Source organism: Canis lupus, chromosome 32 (genome assembly GCF_003254725.2).
Source record: "Canis lupus dingo isolate Sandy chromosome 32, ASM325472v2, whole genome shotgun sequence".
Classification (NCBI taxonomy): domain Eukaryota; kingdom Metazoa; phylum Chordata; class Mammalia; order Carnivora; family Canidae; genus Canis; species Canis lupus.
Genome location: NC_064274.1, coordinates 2370067 through 2394163, shown reverse-complemented (window position 1 = coordinate 2394163; position 24097 = coordinate 2370067). Strand labels below are relative to the sequence as shown.

General features: G+C 39.3%; 1 protein-coding gene across 6 annotated transcripts in view; it reads right to left on the bottom strand.

Annotated features, from left to right (window-relative positions):
* The window catches only part of MRPL1 (mitochondrial ribosomal protein L1), a 95755-nt gene extending 72173 nt beyond the window's left edge, over window positions 1-23582 (bottom strand). For 5 of the 6 annotated variants that reach the window (XR_007407736.1, XR_007407737.1, XM_025427046.3 and 2 more), the window contains exons 1-2: window positions 22012-23582; window positions 8704-8815 (exon numbers count right to left, since the gene is read on the bottom strand). Coding sequence is in view for 4 of the 6 variants with exons in the window: in XM_025427046.3 (XP_025282831.1) it covers window positions 8704-8815; window positions 22012-22051 (152 nt within the window). In the remaining 2 variants the exon portion in view is untranslated. The remainder of the gene's footprint in view (window positions 1-8703; window positions 8816-22011) is intronic. The other variant, XM_035709543.2, reaches the window with a different exon arrangement.
* Window positions 23583-24097: the final 515 nt, after the last annotated feature.

Genomic DNA, 24097 nt, shown 5'->3' with positions numbered 1-24097 from the left:
CAGAGACACAGGCAGAGGGAGAAGCAGGCTCCATGCAGGGAGCCTGACGTGGGGCTCGATCCCGGGTCTCCAGGATCTCGCCCTGGGCCAAAGGCAGCGCTAAACCGCTGAGCCACCAGGTATGCCCTCATTGTTTCTTTTAAATTCCTTTTCAACTTGCACTGGAATAGAATATGGGGAAGACATAGAATGAAAATTTTCAAAACAAAATTTTTTTCTATTGGATAAAGGAAACAAAGATAAAATATTCTCAGTGTAATTAATATCCCTAATAAGAATTTTCAAAAAGCAGGAAAAAAAAAAGACAAACAGTTCAACAGAAAAATAGGCAAAAAGATATAAATTAGAAATATGATAAAGAAACACAAATGAAGACTGACGATATCCAGAGTTTTTAGGAATGCAGGCACTCACTCACTGCTGGATGGGTATGGGAATGTAAACTGCTACAACCAATACTTCTCCAACTTCTCAATAACAAAAAGAATCCAGGAACTATGCAAACTCAAAGGAAGATTCCTTTCTAGTCACATTTCTGCCACCTCCCTCTTCATCCTATATTCAAGCTACAGCACAGTGTACTTTATCCGTATCATTCACTTTCATGCTTCTGCACCACTGAAATACTTTCCTCTCAACCCCTCTGCAAAATTCTATCTTCCAGGACCAACTTCAACTACTTCTTGCCATATCCTCTTCCAGGTAGAATTAATTTACCTTTCACCTGTGATCCCACAGCACTTGGTACATTTCTCTATCATAACAGTTAAAATATACAGTGCAGATATGTGCTAACTTATTATATAAGGAGCTCCCACTAATCAACAACAAAGAATCAGAATAGGACATGATCAAAAAATTTATACTAAACACTGCTCACTTCAACAGTACGTACACAAAAATGGAACAATACAGAAAGACAAATTCACAGAAAACAAAATGTGGATCTTAAACACATGAAAAGATATATAACCTCAATGATAATAAAAGAAATAGAAATTAAAACCTGATTCCATTTATTACGTATCAAATTGGCAAAGTTCAAAAATTTTAGCAATATTGTATATGGAAAAATGGACATTCTAATACTACTTTCTGGTAAGGACATAAATTGGCAATATCTCTATGAAGGCAATTTGGTTTACCTTTCAAAATTATAAATGCATACATCTTTTTTTTAATAATAAATTTATTTTTATTGCTGTTCAATTTGCCAACATACACAATAACACCCAGTGCTCATCCCGTCAAGTGCCCCCTCAGTGCCCGTCACCCATTCACCCCCACCCCCCGCCCTCCTCCCCTTCCACCACCCCTAGTTCGTTTCCCAGAGTTAGGAGTCTTTATGCTCTGTCTCCCTTTCTGATATTTTCCACACATATCTTCTCACTTCCCTTATATTGCCTTTCACTATTATTCATATTCCCCAAATGAATGAGACCGTATAATGTTTGTCCTTCTCCGATTGACTTACTTCACTCAGCATAATACCCTCCAGTTCCATCCACATCGAAGCAAATGGTGGGTATTTGTCTTTTCTAATGGCTGAGGAATATTCCATTGTATACATAGACCACATCTTCTTTATTCATTCATCTTTCGATGGACACCGGGGTTCCTTCCACAGTTTGGCTATTGTGGACATTGCTGCTATAAACCTCGGGGTGCAGGTGTCCCGGCGTTTCATTGCATCTGTATCTTTGGAGTAAATCCCCAACAGTGCAATTGCTGGGTCGTAGGGCAGGTCTATTTTGAACTCTTTGAGGAACCTCCACACAGTTTTCCAGAGTGGCTGCACCAGGTCACATTCCCATCAACAGTGCAAGAGGGTTCCCTTTTCTCCGCATCCTCTCCAACATTTGTGGTTTCCTGCCTTGTTAATTTGCCCCATTCTCACTGGTGTGAGGTGGGATCTCATTGTGGTTTTGATTCGTGTTTCCCTGATGGCAAGTGATGCAGAGCATTTTCTCATGTGCTTGTTGGCCATGTCTATGTCTTCCTCTGTGAGATTTCTGTTCATGTCTTTTGCCCATTTCATGATTGGATTGTTTCTTTGGTGTTGAGTTTAAGAAGTTCTTTATAGATCTTGGAAACTAGCCCTTTATCTGATACGTCATTTGCAAATATCTTCTCCCACTCTGTAGGTTGTCTTTTAGTTTTGTTGACTGTATCCTTTGCTGTGCAAAAGCTTCTTATCTTGATGAAGTCCCAATTGTTCATTTTTGCTTTTGTTTCTTTTGCTTTCGTGGATGTATCTTGCAAGAAGTTACTGTGGCCGAGTTCAAAAAGGGTGTTGCCTGTGTTCTCCTCTAGGATTTTGATGGCATCTTGTCTCACATTTAGATCTTTCATCCATTTTGAGTTTATCTTTGTGTCTGGTGAAAGAGAGTGGTCTAGTTTCATTCTTCTGCATGTGGATGTCCAATTTTCCCAGCACCATCTATTGAAGAGACTGTCTTTCTCCAGTGGATAGTCTTTCCTCCTTTATCGAATATTAGTTGACCATAAAGTTCAGGGTCCACTTCTGGGTTCTCTATTCTGTTCCATTGATCTATGTGTCTGTTTTTGTGCCAGTACCACACTGTCTTGATGACCACAGCTTTGTAGTACAACCTGAAATCTGGCATTGTGATGCCCCCAGATATGGTTTTCTTTGCTAAAATTCTCCTGGTTGTTCAGGGTCTTTACTGATTCCACACAAATCTTAAAATAATTTGTTCTAACTCTCTGAAGAAAGTCCATGGTATTTTGATAGGGATTGCATTAAAAGTGTACATTGCTCTGGGTAACATTGACATTTTCACAATATCAATTCTGCCAATCCATGAGCATGGAATATTTTTCCATCTCTTTCTGTTGTCCTCAATTTCTTTCAGAAGTGTTCTGTAGTTTTTAGGGTATAGATCCTTTACCTCTTTGGTCAGGTTTATGCCTAGGTATCTTATGCTTTTGGGTGCAATTGTAAATGGGATTGACTCCTTAGTTTCTCTTTCTTCAGTCTCATTGTTAGTCTATAGAAATGCCACTGACTTCTGGGCATTGATTTTGTATCCTGCCATGCTACCGAACTGCTGTATGAGTTCTAGCAATCTTGGGGTGGAGGCTTTTGGGTTTTCTATGTAGAGTATTATGTCATCGGTGAAGAGGGAGAGTTTGACTTCTTCTTTGCCAATTTGAATGCCTTTAATGTCTTTTTGTTGTCTGATTGCTGAGTTTAGGACTTCCAGTACTATGTTGAATAGCAGTGGTGAGAGTGGACATCCCTGTCTTGTTCCTGATCTTAGGGGAAAGGCTCACAATGCTTCCCCATTGAGAATTATATTTGCTGTGGGCTTTTTGTAGATGGCTTTTAAGATGTTGAGGAATGTTCCCTCTATCCCTACACTCTGAAGAGTTTTGATCAGGAATGGATGCTGTATTTTGTCAAATGCTTTCTCTGCATCTAATGAGAGGATCATATGGTTCTTGGTTTTTCTCTTGCTGATATGATGAATCACATTGATTGTTTTATGAGTGTTGAACCAGCCTTGTGTCCCGGGGATAAATCCCACTTGGTCATGGTGAATAATTTTCTTAATGTACTGTTGGATCCTATTGGCTAGTATCTTGTTGAGAATTTTTGCATCCATGTTCATCAGGGATATTGGTCTATAATTCTCCTTTTTGGTGGGGTCTTTGTCTGGTTTTGGAATTAAGGTGATGCTGGCCTCATAGAACGAATTTGGAAGTACTCCATCTCTTTCTATCTTTCCAAACAGCTTTAGTAGAATAGGTATGGTTTCTACTTTAAACGTTTGATAGAATTCCCCTGGGAAGCCATCTGGCCCTGGACTTTTCGGTCTTGGGAGGTTTTTGATGACTGCTTCAATTTCCTCCCTGGTTATCGGCCTGTTAAGGTTTTCTATTTCTTCCTGTTCCAGTTTTGGTAGTTTGTGGTTTTCCAGAAATGCGTCTATTTCTTCTAGATTCCCTAATTTATTGGCTTATAGCTTTTCATAATATGTTTTTAAAATCGTTTGCATTTCCTTGGTGTTGGTAGTGATCTCTCCTTTCTCATTCATGATTTTATTAATTTGAGTCTCCTCTCTCTTCTCTTTAATAAGGCTGGTTAATGGTTTATCTATCTTATTAATTCTTTCAAAGAACTAACTCCTGGTTTTGTTGATCTGTTCCACAGTTCTTCTGGTCTCGATTTCGTTGAGTTCTGCTCGAATCTTAATTAACTCTCTTCTTCTGCTGGGTGTAGGATCTATTTGCTGTTTTTTCTCTAGCTCCTTTAGGTGTAAGGTTAGCTTTTGTATTTGAGTTCTTTCCAATTTTTGAATGGATGCTTGTATTGCGATGTATTTCCCCCTCAGGACTGCTTTTGCTGCATCCCAAAGATTTTGAACGGTTGTATCTTCATTCTCATTAGTTTCCATGAATCTTTTTAATTCTTCCTTAATTTCCGGGTTGACCCTTTCATCTTTTAGCACGATGGTCCTTAACCTCCACGTGTTTGAAGTCCTTCCAAACTTCTTGTTGTGATTTAGTTCTAATTTCAAGGCATTATGGTCTGACAATATGCAGGGGATGATCACAATCTTTTGGTATTGGTTCAGACCCGATTTGTGACCCAGTATGTGGTCTATTCTGGAGAAAGTTCCATGTGCACTTGAGAAGAATGTGTATTCAGTTGAGTTTGGATGTAAAGTTCTGTAGATATCTGTGAAATCCATCTGGTCCAGTGTATCATTTAAAGCTCTCGTTTCTTTGGAGATACTGTGCTTAGAAGACCTATCGAGTGTGGAAAGCGCTAGATTGAAGTCACCAAGTAGAAGTGTATTATTATTATCTAAGTAGGTCTTAACTTTGGTTATTAATTGATTGATATATTTGGCAGCTCCCACATTCGGGGCATATATATTGAGGATTGTTAAGTCCTCTTGTTGGATAGATCCTTTAAGTATGAGATAGTGTCCCTCTTCACCTGCCACTACAGTCTTCGGGGTAAATTTTAGTTTATCTGATATAAGGATGGCTACCCCTGCTTTCTTTTGAGGACCATTTGAATGGTAAATAGTTCTCCAACCTTTTATTTTCAGGCTGTAGGTGTCCTTCTGTCTAAAATGAGTCTCTTGTAGACAGCAAATAGATGGGTCCTGCTTTTTTATCCAGTCTGAAACCCTGCGCCTTTTGATGGGGTCATTAAGCCCACTCACGTTCAGAGTTACTATTGACAGATATGAGTTTAGTGTCATCATGATATCTATTCAGTCCTTGTTTTTGTGCATTGTTCCACTGGACTTCTTCTTAAAGGGGAATTTTAAGAGTCCCCCTTAAAATTTCTTGCAGAGCTGGTTGGAGGTCACATATTCTTTCAGTTCCTGCCTGTCTTGGAAGCTCTTTATCTCTCCTTCCATTCTGAATGAGAGCCTTGCTGGATAAAGTATTCTTGGTTGCATGTTCTTCTCATTTAGGACCCTGAATATATCCTGCCAGCCCTTCCTGGCCTGCCAGGTCTCTGTGGAGAGGTCTGCCGTTACCCTAATACTCCTCCCCATAAAAGTCAGGGATTTCTTGTCTCTTTCTGCTTTAAGGATCTTCTCTTTATCTTTGGAATTTGCAAGCTTAACTATTAAATGTCGAGGTGTTGAACGGTTTTTATTGATTTTAGGGGGGGATCTCTCTATTTCCTGGATCTGAATGCATCCCAGATTAGGAAAGTTTTCAGCTTGATTTGTTCAAATACATATTCTGGACCTCTGTCCCTTTCGGCGCCCTCGGGAACCCCAATTAAATGTAGGTTTCTCTTCCTCAAGCTGTCATTTATTTCCCTTAATCTACTTCATGGTCTTTTAATTGTTTGTCTCTTTTTTCCTCAGTTTCCCTCTTTGTCATCAACTTGTCTTCTATGTCACTCACTCGTTCTTCCACCTCGTTAACCCTCGTCGTTAGGACTTCTAGTTTGGATTGTATCTCATTCAGTTGATTTTTAATTTCTGCCTGATTGGACCTAAATTCTGCAGTCATGAAGTTTCTTGAGTCCTTTATGCTTTTTTCTAGAGCCACCAGTAGCTGTATAATAGTGCTTCTGAATTGGCTTTCTGACATTGAATTGTAATCCAGATTTTGTAACTCTGTGGGAGAGAGGACTGTTTCTGATTCTTTCTTCTAAGGTGAGGTTTTCCTTCTAGTCATTTTGCTCAGTGCAGAGTGGCCAAAAACAAGTTGTATTGGGAAAAGGAGAAAGAGAGAGGAGAGAAAGATGAAAGAAAAGAGAAAAAGAAAAAAAGAAGAAAAAAAAAACAGAAGAAAAAGAGAAAGAAAAAGAAAGAAAAGAAAAAAAGGGTGGAGGAAGCAAACTGAAATCAAAAAGCAAAAAAACAAAACAAAACAAAACAAAAAACACGGGGGAGTATCTTCTGATTCTGTATACTTTAAGTCCCTTGACTTCCCCTGGAACTTGTCCGTCTAGCTGGTCTTCTGGGGGAGGGGCCTGTTGTGCTGATTTTCAGGTGTTAGCACTTGGGGGAGCTGTTCAGCCCCCTGCCTGGTGCAGGGCTCAGTGGGGGTTGTTTACCCCGTGAGGCCCCAGGAGGAACAACCACAGTGGCGGCGGCCAGCTCTGGAGCCCTGGATTCAGCTCCCGCAGTAACTACAGAGCTCTCCGTCTGCAGGGCATACATCTTTTGTTTCAAAAATTCTATTTCTCAGTGTTTATACTATGAATACATTCAAAATCTTTGACAAGATTTATGTACATGACTATTCATTTATAATAACAAAAGACGGAAAAAATAAATATGTACCAGAGGGGGAAATAGGGAAATGGTTAAATTATGATATATGAAATGAAACACTATAGGCATGTTCATTAGAGCATTATTTACAATAGCCAAAACATGGAAACAACCTAAGTGCCCATTGACAAATGAATGAATAAAGGAAATATGGTAGATATATAAAATGAAATATTATTCAGCCATAAAAAGAAAGAATGAAATCTTACCATTTGAGACAACATGGATGGACTTTAAGGGCATTATACTAAGTGAAACAAGTCAGAGAATAAAAGACCTTATGATCTCACTTATGCATGAAATCTTTAAAAAACAATAATAATAATAATTCACAGATGCTGCGAACAGACTGGTGGTTACCAGAGACAGGCGTGGTGGGTAAAATGGGAGGTGGTCAAAAGTACAAACTTCTAATTTTAAAATAATCATAGGGATATAATGTACAGCACCGTGACTATAGTTAATAAAATTATATTGTCTGTCTGAAAGTTGCTAGAAGAGTAAATATTCATAAGTTCTCATCACAAGAAAAGAAAGTGATAGCTCTGTATAGTGATAGATATTAACCAGACCGTGGTGAGCATTTCCCCAAACATATAAATAATGAATCATTATGTTGGACACCTGACAATAATATGTGTCAATTATATCTCAACAACAAAAAAATAAATAACTAGACAGCTCCATCTGAAACAATCTCCAAAATATATTGTTAAGTTAAAAGCAAGCAAGATGCAGGACAGGGTATTCAGGTATTAAATAAGAAACAATTCTAACACTAAATGTGTGGATTTTTTCCCACACCAATCAATTATCTGATACAAGCCAGGTATCCAACAATTAACGGCAGTTCTGATACTATCCACCTGGATTTAGCATCAGATCCCACAAGTTAAGGACTCAGTTCCATAAGACTGCCCCCACCTCAAATGCCAATAGCAATTCAAAAGGCCTCTGGTATTTGTGGCCAACTAGCTATAAATAAATCAAGGGGTCCTGTGACCCCTCCACAGACTTCATAATTTGCTAGAATAGCTCACAAAATTCATAGAAACACTTATTTAACATTTACCAGTTTCTTATATAACAAAAGATATGGTAAAGGATACAGATAAATAGGTACATAGGGCAAGATGCAGAAGAGTTGGAAGTGCAAGAGTTTCTGTCTCCATTGGGTCTGGATGCACCACCCTTTGGGCACAGATGTATGCTCACCAATCCAGAAACTTTCAGAACCTCACAGTATAGGGATTTTTATGGAGGCATGATTAATTATGAACTCAATGTCTAGATCCTCTCTCTTCCCTGGATAACAGATAGGGTTGGAAGCTTCTAATCATGGCTTAGTCTTTCTGGAGACAAGTCCCCATCTGGGAGCCTACCAAAAGTTTCTTATTAGGACAAAATGCTCCTATCACCCAGAAAATTACAAGAGTTTTAGGAGCTCTGTATCAGGAACTGGGTCAAAGACCAAATATTACAACAATAGATGCTCCTAGCATCCCTATCACTCAGGAGATTACGGGAATTTTAGAAGCTCTGTATCAGGAACTGGGGGCAGAGACCAATATAAATCTTATGTCACAAAGTCCTAGCTCCAACACTTACTACTACTGTGAACCTAGGCAGGTTACATAATCTTTCAATGCCTTGCTTTTCAACTGAAAAAAAGAACATAATAACAACAGCTTCCACATAAAATAGCTGTGGAGACTAAATTAGTTACTGAATAGCAGTGTTCAATAAATGTTAAGTATTACTATAATAAGTCATATTTTTCTTTTAAATTATAAAATGTTAAAAAAGCAGAGATGATAACTTTCATAATTCTATGCCCCTGTACATCTTTATGGGAAAAGCATGTTTTTTAATCAAAATTTTCAATAAAAGCAAACAAAATTAATAAAAAAAAGTTACTTACTTTGTAGCAGCAGCAAAATGTCTGCTGGACACCTGAACATATACAGAACAAGGATAAAGAGGTATCTGATAAACCTTCTTCGAAAGACTATGCTTTTGATGATGTATCAAGACTTGAAAGAAAAAAAAAACATATAAAATATTAACATTAAACATTACACCCATAATTTTTACATCTTTAATATTTTCCGAAAAAAAATATTCAATATTTTATGAGTCTCAACCATTCTTTAAAAAGCATAATAATAGGGGCAGCTGGGTGGCCCAGTCAGTTAAGAGTCCTTCTCCTGGTTTCAGCTCAGGTCATAATCTCAGGGTCATGGGATCAAGGCTCACATTGGGCTCTGTACTCAGTGAGGAGTTGGCTTGGGATTCTCTTTCCCTCTCCCTCTGCCCGTCCCACTTGTGCACATTCTTTCTCTCAAATAATAAATCTTAATAAAAAATTGTAAAAGTAGAAACTTCAATTCTTGAAACTAAAGCCAAGCAAACATCTAATTGAATAATTCGGTCTTTATTTACTTTTTTAAAAAATTTTATTTTTAGGTAATCTCTACACTCAACATGGGGCTCAAACTTACAAACCTGAGATTGAGTCACATGCTCTACCAACCGAACTTGGGAGGCACCCATGCTTCACTTAGTTTTAACTTAATCCAGTTCAGGATCAACAGAGTACGTTAGCTCTACTATTATGGAATATGATATACATATCCTGAATTTCTTTTTAAGAATTTAAATTTTATTCTCTATGTATATCTGAAATAGGACAAATGTTATTACCAATAACTTCATGAAGAATTCAATTAAGTGGGGTTAAGAAAAGGGATTATGCATAGGGAAAAGAGTATATTTAGATCCCTATCTCATACCACGCACACACTCAAAAATCAAATGTAGGTGGACTAAGGATTTACATTTGAATGACAAACTAAAGGTTTTCAGAATATAGGAAAGTATCTTTTTGACTGTTTGGGAGGGAACAATTTCACAAACAAAACCCAAAAGCGCTAGCCAAAAAGTAACTTATTAATGTTAAGAACATCTGTTTATTAAAGAAAATGAAAGGCAAGCCAAAAACTGGGAGAACATAATAGCAACCTATAGAACAAAGGATTAATATCCAGAATATGTAAGATCAACCCAATTAAAAAATAAAAGAGATGAACAGGCTAATTTTAAAGGAAACATAAACGGTACATGCATGTATGGGAAAATGCACAATTTCATTAGTAATCAGGTAAATATTAATTTAAAACATAATAAAATATCATTCCACAGTGCTATTTAAAGAGTGGTCAGTTGGCCTGTAAATCAAAATTACAGCAGCATGTAAATCAACCACATCACTAAGTATGTCATTTACTGCAGCTGACATCATTTTTTTCCACAAGAGTTCTTATGAAAAAGTAAAGAGTAAAGCAAGGAATGCTTTGATTAAATTGTGGACAGGTAACAGTTTCTAGGTGCGATCATTTAAGTAGCAATATTTTACATACATCAGATTGGCAACTTTTTTTTTTTTTTTAAGTCTGGAGTTGCTGAAAATGTTAAGTAAGGGTAAATTTTACACATAGTAAATAAAAGTATGAACTGGAATACCACTTTGGAAAATAAAATGGCATAACTCAATGAGCTGGGCATACATATATATATATATATATATATATATATATATATATATATCAGTGATGCAGTAATTCCACTTGTAGAAATATGCCCTAGAAGAACTCCTACACATGTGTACCAAGATACATGCCCAAAATAACAACATCATAATGTCAGGAGACTTCTGGGGAAGATGGCAAAGTAAGAGGTCCATAAGCTCTCCTCACCCCTGGGATACAACTAGATAACAACCAATTCAATGTAAATAACCCAGAAAATGCCCCAAAAGCTGGCAGATCAAACTCTCTACAGCTAAATGTAGAGAAGAGGCCAAGGCCACTTCAAAGAGGGGCTAAATGGACCTGCAAGGCTGTCCACAGGAGAGAGGGAGACCATGGACACAGAGAGGGGACAGAAACAGACCCTCACACCAAGGAGCCCACACAGGGAAGACCAATCTCCATAACATTTGGCTTTGAAAACCAGAGGGGCTGAATTTCAGTAGTTCTTAAGCAAGGCTTAAGACCTGGAACCTTACAAATCAGCAGGCTCATGGGAGAGACAGGAGGGAGAGACAGAAGGGAGGCAGGAGGACAAGAGGAAACTGAGTCCCTGCCCTTAAAGAGGCAGCAAAACAAAGAGTCCCCATGCAATACAGCACAATACAGCAGTTTGAAAAATGCCTGGGATGTACAGGAGGGAGACTGGTTTATATAAATCTCAGAGCATGTGCTGGAGAGGCAGGGATCCTTGAGAGACTTCTCCAGGAACAAAACTACTGGCAGTAACCATTTTCATGCCTTACCCCCAGCATCAACACACCAACACCTTTAGGAACCAGTGCATCATCAACACTTGCTACTTAACTTGCTAAGAGTGTGCCCTGTTCCCTGTTCTCTTTCTGACATGCCCCCACCAGCCAGCCCTCTGATCTGGGTCTCCTCTCACAACAGACCCATGCAAACCTTGCTAACACCATGCATCCCAATACTGAGCACTTCTGCAGATCTGCCCCCTCCAACACAACCTGTCTCAGTCTATATGGTGCTGGAGGTCTGGTCCTGTCAACTTGGTCCTTGCTGGCACCAAGCACCCTGCCCCCACATTCACCTATAGTTAGGTACTATCACATCTCTGGCAAATCCCTGATCTGACTCAACTTTAAGTCCAAGGTGGCCCCATACTAGCCCATTAATAACGGAGGGACCAAACCCTGCCCACAACAAGCCAAGAGAGCCACTGCAGATGACTGGACTGAAGGCAAACATGGTTCAGCCACAACAGCAGGGCACATGCAACAGTCACTGAAGATATGGTTGAAGTGCCAGGCTCTGGTGAGTAGGGGACATTGCACTGCAGCACACTACAGGACCTGTTCTCCATAAGGCTACTACTCTCAAGAGCAGAAGACAGCTGACTTTTTAAACACACAGAAACAGACACAGAGAGCTAGACAAAATGAGGATACAGATGAATATGTTCCAAGTGAGAAATAGAACAAAAATCACAGCAAGAGACCTAAATAATATGCCTGACAGAGAATGTAAAGTAATGGTCATAAAAATAATTCACTGGACTTGAGAAAAAGGTAAAGAATCTCAGTGAGGGGATCCCTGGGTGGCACAGTGGTTTGGCACCTGCCTTTGGCCCAGGGCGTGATCCTGGAGACCCGGGATCGAGTCCCACGTCGGGCTCCCGGTGCATGGAGCCTGCTTCTCCCTCTGCCTATGTCTCTGCCTCTCTCTCTCTCTCTCTGTGACTATCATAAATAAATAAAAATTAAAAAAAGGGATCCCTGGGTGGCGCAGCTGTTTGGCGCCTGCCTTTGGCCCAGGGCACGATCCTGGAGACCAGGGATCGAATCCCACATCGGGCTCCCGGTGCATGGAGTCTGCTTCTCCCTCTGCCTATGTCTCTGCCTCTCTCTCTCTCTCTGTGTGACTATCATAAAAAAAAAAAAAAAATTAAAAAAAAAAAAAGAATCTCAGTGAGGCTTTAACAAAGGGATGGAAAACATAAAATAAAACCAATCAAAGAACTCAATAGCTACAATTAAAAATATACTAGATGGAATAAATGGTAGTGACCTGTAGGATAGAATAATGGAAAGCAAATCAAGCTAAACAAGAGAAAGAAACATAATAATAAATATGAACATAGACTTAGGGAACTCAGTAACACCAACAAGCCTAATAATAGTCCCATTACAGGGATCCCAGAAGAAAAAAGGGGTGCAGAAAATTTATCTAAAGAAATAATAGCAGAAAATTTCTAAATCTGGGGGGCGGGGGGACAAAAATGCAGATCCAGGATGTATAGAGATCCCCTAACAAAATCAAACAAAGGAGGTCCACACCAAAACACATACGAATTAAAATGGCAAAAAGTAGTTGTTAAGAAAGAATTTTAAAAGCAGCAACAAGGCAGCCCGGGTGGCTTACTGGTTTAGCACTGCCCTCGGCCCAGGGCCTGATCCTGGAGTCCCAGGATCGAGTCCTGCATCGGGCTCTCTGCTTGGAGCCTGCTTTTCCCTCTGCCTGTGTCTCTGCCTCTCTCTCTCTTCCTCCCTCTCTGTGTCTCTCATGAATAAACAAATAAAATCTTAAAAAAAAAAAGGCAGCAACTGAAAAGTTACATATAAGGGAAACCCTATAAGCCTATCAGAAGATTTTCAGCACAAACTTTGCAGGTCAGAAGAAAGTGGCATGATAAACTCAAAGTGCTGAAAGAAAAAAAAAAAAAACGTGCAGCCAAGAACACTGTATCCAGCAAAGCTATCATTCAAAATAGAGGGAGAGATAGTTTCCCAGACAAACAAAAGTTAAAGGAACTTATGACCAAGTAAACTAGTCCAACAGGAATGTTAAAGGGGACTCTTTGAGTGAAAGGGAAAGACCATAAGTAGGAATAAGAAAAGCAGGAAACACAAAAGCTGTAAAAATAAGTATATCTATAAAAATCAGTCAGGGATTCACAAAAATAAAATGATGTAAAGTATGACACCATATATCTATAACATGGGGAGGAGAGAAGTAAAGAATGGATCCAAACTTAAGAAACATCAATTTAGACTGCTGTATGCAAAATATGTCATATAAAAACCTAACAGTAACCACAAATCAAAAACCAGTAATAGATATGCAAAAAGAAAAAAAATCCGGGGATCCCTGGGTGGCTCAGCGGTTTGGCGCCTGCTTTTGGCCCAGGGCGTGATCCTGGAGTCCCGGGATCAAGTCCCACGTCAGGCTCCCGGCATGGAGCCTGCTTCTCCCTCTGTGTCTCTGCCTCTCTCTCTCTCTATGTCTATCATAAATAAATGAATAAAATCTTTAAAAAAAAAAAAAGAGAGAGAAAAAAATCCAAGTGTATCACTGAAGAAAGCCAAAAAACCATGAGAGAAGAGAGAAAGAGAAGAAACAGAGAACTACAAACAATCATAAAACAAGTAACCAAATGGTAGTAATTACTTTGAATAAATGGACTATATGTTTCAGTCAAAAGACACAGAGTAGGGATCCCTGGGTGGCGCAGCGGTTTGGCGCCTGCCTTTGGCCCAGGGCGCGATCCTGGAGACCCGGGATCGAATCCCACATCGGGCTCCCAGTGCATGGAGCCTGCTTCTCCCTCTGCCTGTGTCTCTGCCTCTCTCTCTCTCTCTCTCTGTGACTATCATAAATAAATAAAAAATTAAAAAAAAAAAAAAAAAAAAAAAAAAAGACACAGAGTAATAAAATAGATTTAAAAAGCAACATGCATCTATATGTTGCCTATAACAAACTCATTTCAGACCTAATGACACATGCAGATTGAGGTATCTGGCTGGCTCAGTCAGTAGAGCATGTGACTCAATATCAGGGTCGAGCTGGAAGCCCACACACTGGAGTAGAGTTTACTACAAAAAAAAAAACAAAAAAACAACAACAAAAAAACAACCCCACAAATATGCAGAATGAGAGTGAAGGGATGGAAAAGCATTATCAGGCAAATGGAAGTGTAAAGAAAGGAGCAATATTTATACTGGACAAATAGACTTTAAAACAAAGACTGTAACAGGAGAAAAAAGGGGAACATTATATAATCACAAAGAGAAAAACAAAACAAAAAGATATAACGACTGTAAATATTTATGCATTCAACATAGAAGGACCCAATACATAAAGCAGCTAACAATAAACATAAAAGGAGTAATCAGTAGTAATATAATAATAGTAGGGGACTTTAACAACCCACTTACGTCAATGGATAAATTATTCAAATGGAAAAATCAACAAGGAAACAGTAGTTTTGAATGACACATTGGACAAGATATATCTAACATATTCATAACATTCCATTCCCAAACACCAAAATACACATTCTTCTCCAAAGCGTATGGAACATTCTACAGAATAAATCACATAATAGGCCACAAAACAAGTCTCAACAAAATCAAGAAGATTAAAGTCATCCCATTCATGTTTTCTGACCAAGACATTACGAAACTAGAAATCAACCCCAAGAAAAATCTGCAAAAAACACAAATACATGAAGGTTAAATAACATGCTACTAAACAATGAAAAGCTCACCAAGAAATCAAAGAGGAAATCAAAGAATACATGCAAATTAAAATGAAAACACAGTGGTCAAAGCCTTTGGAGGTGGAAAAGCTGTTCTAAGAGGAAAGTTCACAACAATACAGGCCTATCTCAAGAAGCTAGAAAAATCTCAAATAAAGAACCTAACCTTCTACCTAAAGGAGCTAGTAAAAGAAGAACAAACAAAACCTCAAAGCAGTAGAAGGAAGGAAATAATAGATTAGAGCAGAAATAAATGAAACTAAAAGCAAACAATAGAACAGATCAATGAAACCAGAAACTGGTTCTTTGAAAAGATCAACAAAATTGAGAAACCTTGAGCCAGAATCATCAAAAGAGAGAGAGAAAGGACTTAAACCAAAATCAGAAATGAAAGAGGTGGGCAGCCCGGGGAGGGCTCGGCGGTTTAGCGCCACCTTCAACCCAGGGTGTAATCCTGGAGACCTGGGATCAAGCCCCACGTCAGGCTCCCTGCATGGAGCCTGCTTCTCCCTCTACCTCTCTCTCTCTCTCCTCTCTGTGTTTCTCATGAATAAATAAATAAAATCTTTAAAAAAAAAAAAAAAAGAAATGAAAGAGGAGAAATAACATCTGACATCACAGAAATACAAACCATTATAAGAGAATACAATGAAAAATTATATGCCAACAAATTGGACAACCTGGAAGAAACAGATAAAATCCTAGAAACATATAATCTATCAAAACTAAAACAGAAAGAAATAGAAAATGAACAGATTGATTACCAGCAATGAAATTAGTAATCAAAAGTCCAACCAACAAACAAACAAAAGTCCAGGACCAGATGGCTTCACAGATAAATTCTACCAAACATTTAAAGAAGAGTTACCTATTCTTCTCAAACTATTCTAAAAAATAGAAAAGGAAGGAGGGCAGCTCCGGTGGCTCAGCAGTTTAGCCCCGCCTTTGGCCCAGGGCATGATCCTGGAGACCCGGGATTGAGTCCCACATCAGGCTCCCTGCATGAAGCCTCCTTCTCCCTCTGCCTGTGTCTCTGCCTCTCTCTCTCTCCTCTCTGTGTGTTCTTATGAATAAATAAATAAATCTTAAAAAAAAAAAAAAAAGAAAAGGAAGGAAAGCTTCCAAATTCATTTTATAAGGTCAGCATTATCCTGATGCTGAAACAAGATAAAGACACTACAGAGAAAGAGAACTAAAGGTCAATATCTCTGGGCATAGATGCAAAAACCCTCAACAAAATATTAGTAAACTGAGTCTAACAATATATTAAAAAGCTCATTTACCATGATCAAGTGGGATTTATTCCTGTGATACAAGTTTAAATATTCTCAAACTAACCAATGTGATGCATCATATCAATAAGAAATAAAAAACAATAGTATCATTTCAGTAGATGCAGAAAAAGCATTTGACAAAGTACAACATCCCTTCAAGATAAAAATCCTCAACAAAGAAGATTTAGAGGGAACATACCTCAACATAGTAAATGCCATATATGAGAAACCTACAACTAACATCATCCTCAAAGGAGAAAAACTGAGAGCTTTTCCCCTAAGATCAGGAACAAGACAAGGATATCCATTCTCATTTATTCAACATAGTAGTGGAAGTCCTGGCCACAGCAATCAAACAGTAAGAAATAAAAGGATCTAAATCAGTAAGGAAGAAGTCACACTTTCACTATTTGCAGATAACATACTATATAAAGAAAACCCAGAGACTCCACTAAAAAATTACTATAACTGATAAATGAGTTCAGTAAGGTTGCAGGACACAAAATCAATATAGAAATCCATTGTATTTCTTTATATTAATAATGAGGTAGCAAAAAGAGAAATTAAGAAAACAGTCCCATTTACAATTGCACCAAAAACAATAAAATAAGAAGGAATAAACTTAAAGAGGGGAAAGACATGTACTCTGAAAACTAGAAAACACTGAAGAAAGGAATTGAAGATAACACAAACTAATGGAAAGATATTCCATGCTCATGGATTGGGATAACAAATATTGTTAAAACATCTGTAACTGCCCAAAGCAACCTACAGATTTAATGCAATCCCTATCAAAATACCAACAGCATTTTTCACAGAACTAGAAGAAATGATCCTAAAATTTGTATGGAACTACAAAAGACCCTGAGTATCTAAAGTGATCTTTTTTTTTTTTAAACTTTTTTTTTTTTTTAATTTTTATTTATTTATGATAGTCACACAGAGAGAGAGAGAGGCAGAGACACAGGCAGAGGGAGAAGCAGGTTCCATGCACCGGGAGCCTGACATGGGATTCGATCCCGGGTCTCCAGGATCGTGCCCTGGGCCAAAGACAGGCGCTAAACCGCTGCGCCACCCAGGGATCCCTAAAGTGATCTTGAAAAAGAAAAATGAAACTGGTGGCATCTCAATCCCAGATTTCAAAATATACTAAAATCTGCAGTAATCAAAACAATATAGTATTGGCACAGAAATAGACACATAGACCAACAGAAAAGAATAGAAAGCCCAAAAATAAACCCATAATTAATGGCCAATTAATCTTTGTCAAACTAGGCAAGAATATGCAATGGGAAAAAGAAAATCTCTTCAACAAATGGCACTGAGATAACTGGACAGCTATGTGCAAAAGAATGAAACTGGACCATTATCTTACACCATACACAAAAATAAATTCAAAATGGATTAAAAACGTAAATGTGAGGGGTGTCTGAGTGGCTCAGTCAGTTGAGCATCCAACTTTTGGTTACAGCTCAGGTCACAATCTTATGGTTATGGGATTGTGCCCAGCACAATGCTCAGAGGGAAGTCTGCTTGAGATTCTATCTTTTCTCCCCTTCTCATTGCCTTTCCCCCTGCTCAACCTCTAACTCTAAAATAAATGAATAAATCTTTAAAAAAAAAAAAAAAAAAAACCTAAATGTGAGACCTGAAACCATAAAAATTTTAGTGGAGAGAACAGGCAGTAGTTTCTCGGACATCAGCTGTAGCAACATCCTTCTAGATGTATCTCCTGAGGCAAAGGAAACAAAAGCAAAAACAAACTACTGAGTTGACATCAAAATAAAAAGCTTCTGCACGGCAAAGGAAACAATCAACAAAACTAAAAGATGACCTACTAAATGGGAGAAGATATTTTCAAATGACATATCCAATAACAGATTAGTATCCAAAATATATAAAGTACTTACAAAACTCTACAAAAAAACAAATAATTCAATTTAAAAATGGGCAGAAGACATGAAGAGACATTTCTCCAAAAAGACATGGATGTCCAACAGACTCATGAAAAAATTCCCAAGATCACTCATCATCAGGGAAATATAAATCAAAACTATAATGAGACAGCACCTCATAACCTGTCAGAATGGCTAAAATCAACAACACACAAAAGAAATGTTGGCAGGGATACAAAAACAAAGCAACCTCAGGCACTGTTGGTGAATGTAACCTGGTGTAGACACTGTGGAAAAAAGTGTGGAGGTTCCTCAAAAAATTAAAAATAGAAAAAAAATTACCATATGATCCACTAATTCCACTACTGGGTATTTACCCAAAGAATATGAAAACACTAATTCAAAAAGATACATGCACTTCTCTGTTTACTGCAGCATTATTATAACAGCCAAATTATGGAAGTAGTCGAAGAGTCCATCCATCAATCAATGGAAAAAGAAGATGTGGGATTGGTGTCTGTGTATACACACACTATGAAATATTACTTAGCCATAAAAAAAGAATGAAATCTTGCCATTTGCAACAGCATGGATGGATCTAGATATTATAAGTGAATGAATCAGCCAGAGAAAAACAAATACTATATATTTCACCCATATGTGGAATTTAAGAAAAAAAAAATTAAAAAGAGAGATAAACCAAAAAAGGAAAAAAAAAAGACTGCTAACTATAGAGAACAAATAGATGTTACCAGAGGGGAAGTGGGTGGAGGGATGGGTGAAATAGGTGAAGAGGATTAAAATACACTTATCATGATGAGCACTGAGCAATATATAGAATTGCTGAATCACCATATTATATATCTGAAACTAACACTGTATGTCAACTATACTGGAATTAAAATAAATCATCATTCATCATCATCATTATCATCATCATATCTTTGTAATGGCAATACTGCAGAAAAGAACCCCAACATTTGGATCCCTGGGTGGCGCAGTGGTTTAGCGCCTGCCTTTGGCCCAGGGCGCGATCCTGGAGACCGGGGATCGGATCCCACATCGGGCTCCCGGTGCGTGGAGCCTGCTTCTCCCTCTGCCTATGTGTCTCCGCCTCTCTCTCTTTCTCTGTGACTATCATAAATAAAAATTTAAAAAAAAAATTTTTTTAAAAGAACCCAAACATTTACCTACAGTAGAATGCATAAATAAATTGTGGTATATTTCTATAATGGAAAGCTAGAGAAGAGTAAAAATGACTACACTATGTGTTATATGGATAATTTCACAAACATCATTTTGAACAAAAGTTCAAAAGATTTGAAAGAAATGAGAAAATCAGTCACACAAATTTCTAGAAAAAGCGTTCAAGCCCACCCCAGTTGGAAGAAAAAGTTGTCCCAAGGCAGAAATGTTCTTGGTGTTGATTAGGGCAATGTGACTAGAGAACACAGAGTAAGTAGAAAGGTAGCTGGAAAAGAGGTCAGAGAGGTAACCTGGGTGAGTGGGTGAGTAGGGGGGATAAGGCAGGTGTGAAGACCCTAGGCCAGTGCTGTCCAGTGGAAGTAGAATGTAAACTACACGTATATTTTTAAATTGTCTAATAGCCACATTAAAAAGGGTAAAAAAAGAAACCAGTGAACTTAATTAATAAAATTAACATATTACAGCTAATAACTCAAAACATTATCATTTCAACATGTTATCAATATAAAAAAAAACTCAGGTATTTTACCTTTTTTGGTACTAAGTCTTCAAAATCTAATATGTATTTGTCACACTCAATTTAGATTAACCACACCTGAAGTGTTCAATAGTGGATAACAATATGGACAACACATCTGTAGACCATTCTAAAAACTAAGAAAAATGGGGAGGTCTTACAGTTTTGAGAATAAGAGTAACATGATTTACTCTTTTGAGAACATAGTGAATGCCAGGTGAGGAACTGTAATGGCATGCAAGGTAGTTGCTATAGTGTAGTGAGGACATAAATTTTGGATTTATTTTGAAGGTAAACCAACAAATTTGTCAACTATTTTATGTGAAGTGTGGGAAAAAGAGAGGGAATTGTGGACATGCTTTTGGCCCAAACAACTAAGAGGATGAAGTTACCATCAAATGAGAGGGGGAAGACTGCAGGCTATGAGTCTGATTTCAGACAAGTGTTAAGTGCTAATGAGACATACAAGTGGAGACCTAGAATTGGCAGATAAGTTTAAGAATCTAAAGTTCACAAGAGGGGAAACCCTGTCAAGACCCCTCCCACTTCTGAGAGCTTTCTCTCTATCTTTGCTTAATAAACTTCTATCCCTTTACTCACTAACTAACTAACTAAAGTTTACAAGAGGCCCCAACCATAGATAAAAAATTGAGAGCCATTAAGACATAGATAATAGCGAAAGCCAGGAAACTTGGATGAGATCACTAGAGGAATGAATTTACATACAAAAGACATGAGGATTGGGGGACACTTAGGTGGCTCAGCAGTTGAGCGTCTGCCTCAGGGCTTGATCCTGCGGTCCCGGGATTGAGTCCCGTGTCAATCTCTCCCTGCATGGAGCATGCTTCTTCCTCTGCCTGTGTCTCTGCCTCTGTGTCTCTCGTGAATAAATAAATAAAATCTTATAAAAAAAAAAAAAGACATGGAGATTAAAGATGGGTTCCTGGCTCCTGAGGAATTGCAAGGTAAGAGACTGGGGAGAGGAGGTGGAACTAGCAAAGTAATGTGAGAAATGACAGGTGAGATAAAAAGAAAATTAAAGAGAGGAATGCCAGAAGCCAAGAGAAGAAAACGTGGCACGAAGAAAATGATAATCCTCAGTTCTCTTTTTGGTTTGTCTAATACAGTGTTATTTCTGTCATACATGTAGAAAATACCATAAGTCTCTTTTCAGTAAAGATACATTTTCTGGTTTGGTCACCACTCTTTTAAACAACTGTCCCCAACACAGAATCCTGTCTTGACGCTAAGCATTCCCAAAAGAAGCTCAAAGAGAAAAAGCAGGATGTAGGTTAAAAAATAAAAAAATAAAAAAAAATCTCTAGCCTAGGAGTGGAGCTTCAGTTTTGCCCCTGCCATTCACTAGTTATATGAGCGCTACCACATACTTTAACGGGATCAGTTTATTCCTCTGTAAAATAGGAGTGATGCTGGCTGCTGTCTTCAACTAAAGAGCTACCTTAATCAATAACAATATGTATCGGTGCTTCAAAATCACAAAACAAAAATTAAAAAGCACTGTACCAAAAAAAAAAAAATTTTTTTTTTTTGTACCAAAAAAGGGCCGTCCTCCTAGACCATGAATTGTGGAGTTTACTAAGTCCGGAAAAGAGCTACTACCAAGAAGTAGGACACAATTAGTCTCCCAATGATAAATGTTGATGCAGATTGAACTGATCAAAGTAGGAACTTCCCAGATGATGTATTTCACATGTATCCATTGTACCTGACTACGTGACAGACGTGGTTTCTAATTTATTTCCCGGTCCTACTGACACCTAAGCAGTCACTTCAAATTCCTTTAAGAATCACAATTGCCTGCAGCGATGAACTTCCGCAAGCGCCAGCGAGCGTTCCGAAAGGTGTTGGAAGTTCACGGTTGTGGATCACGTAAACGTACCACCTTTTCCACACCAGAACTCACGTCTCTTATGGAATTCTCCCACGCAGCCCACACCCCAGTGCTGGAGGCAGAACCGCGTCTTCACCCCGGGGCGGGCGGGCGGCTCCGGGGGGGGGGGGGGGTAGCAGCGCACACCCCGTCCCACTCCAGCCCGGGGGTAGGCGGCTCCAGGAAGGAGCGAAACGTTTGTGAAACCGTTTGTGAGCAGCAACAGCCCTCTGGAGAACCTAGAACTCCAAACAACAGGAAGCCTTCGAGCCCCCCGCGCAGACCCGTGCCTAGGAGGGTCTGGCTCACCGCAGAATACCAGGGCTACTTCCCCCCAAGCCCGGATAACGCATTGCTTTACCTCGACCGACGCATTTCATGGCCGCCGCCATGTTGACCATTCCGGATTGTGTCGACGAAATCGGTCCTACGCTTCAACTTGCAGGAAACTTAAAAAGGGTTCCTCTCCGGAACGGACAGAAGGGTGAGGATTAAGAAAGAGCGAGAGGAAAAGGGGCGGAAACCAGAAGAAGCTTCACACCGGCAGGGAACCTCGAACCCCCCGGGTCCCCCCCGCCCCGGTGGCGGTGTTACAATCGGGCTTCCGTGCTGGCCTCCCGTGCTAGGACCCTGTGCTTCATGGTTCCGGGAGGACAGCTTAAACCACCTGCAGAGAAATCTGCCCTTCATGGAAAATACGGTCTTGTTCGCGTTGCTCTCTTTGACTCAAATGTACTTAGAACGATAATTTAATATATCGAGAGAGTACCCAGCAAAGCATGAAAAAACAATCTGAGGAATCTCACCAGTTTCTATCGGCCCATTTCCGGCCTTGGGAAGACTTTAAAATGGCGGGCGTCCCACCCACTAACAAAACTCTCTTTTTGTCTCAACTAGAGACCAGCGTGGTCTTAAGGTCATCTTCACCTCAATCAGCTCGACGTGTTCCTTCTGCCGGCAAGCTGGCCCATTAGGGTCAACTGAATAGCACTTGAAAGATTTATAGAACACTTCTAGTTTTAAAATGGGAGATCTTGAGACCTACGCACAGGTTATTAGGACTCAAAAAAAACCCAAAAAACGGTGTCCTTTCCATCAGTCAAAGGTGTTGTCAGCATAGTTTAATCTTTAAAAAAAAAAAAATCTGATCATAGTTTATATCCCTTCCTAGTTTTGTGGGGGGTTTTAAAAAGATTTTACTTATTTATTCATGAGAGACACATAGAGGCAGAGGGAGAAGCAGGCTCCATGCAGGGAGCCCTGGATCCCAGCACCCTGGGGATCAGGACCGGAGCCACCCAGGTGCACCCCACCCCCTTCCCCCCTTCCTCCAGTAGCTACCTCCAGAGCTCACTTCTAGCTCCTGCTTATCTCTCCAGCCTCAACACCAGGCCAACACCTCTCTATCCCTACACACACACACACAAGCTCTCTGGCCATTCCAATGGCCAAAATTTACTTCGATGAAGCTGCCCATGAGAAGTTGAACTGATCAAAGTAGGAACTTCCCAGATGATTTATTTATTTCACATGTATCCATTGTATCTGACTACATGACAGACGTGGTCTCTAATTTATTTCCCTGTCCTATTAACACCTAAGCAGTTACTTCAAAAGGTCCATACCCATTTACGACCGGTATACACACAAATTCAAAGAACTTGGCATCTGCCTTTATAACTTTCGTCCCTTTCTGTCTCCTTTTCTTTTCTCCTTCCTTTTCACAAATACATGACTGTTTGCCATGTGTCAAGCAATGTGCTTGGCCACGCATGGAGGCGGCAAATGAAACCAACATAGCCATGGCCTTCATGATCCTTAAAAGCCAATTTCACTTGAGGGTAAATTCAACAATTAGGGCAAGTTTGCCAAATCCATTTCCAGACAAAAAAAGGTGATGAGGGGATCCCTGGGTGGCGCAGCGGTTTGGCGCCTGCCCGGTGCATGGAGCCTGCTTCTCCCTCTGCCTGTTGTGTCTCTGCCTCTCTCTCTCTCTCTCTGTATGACTATCATAAATAAATAAAAAAAATGTTTAAAAAAAAAAAAAAGGTGATGAAAGTGCTTTTCCATAGCCTCCACAACTCCCCATTCCTATACCTAAAGTAATCTCACCCCCACTTGTGTACTTCTTTGTGTCTCCTGTTACAACAAGATAATTTAAACACCTGCGTGGTTCGCCGTTGGTTCCCTGCGGGTTTGAGAGCTTATTTTGGTTTGGCCCTTTTTCCTCAGAGTAACAGGCAGTATGCTTGCAGTAAAGCAGTGTCCTGTAGTGGTGCAACTTACCCGACTGCCCACTTTGACCACCAGGACTTTTTTTTCTTTTTTTTAATTTAAATTCAATTGGCTAGGGCACCTGAGTGGCTCAGTGGTTGAGCAGCTGCCTTTGACTCAGGTCATGATCCCAGGGTCCCAGGATCGAGTCCCACATTCAGGCTCCCTGCATG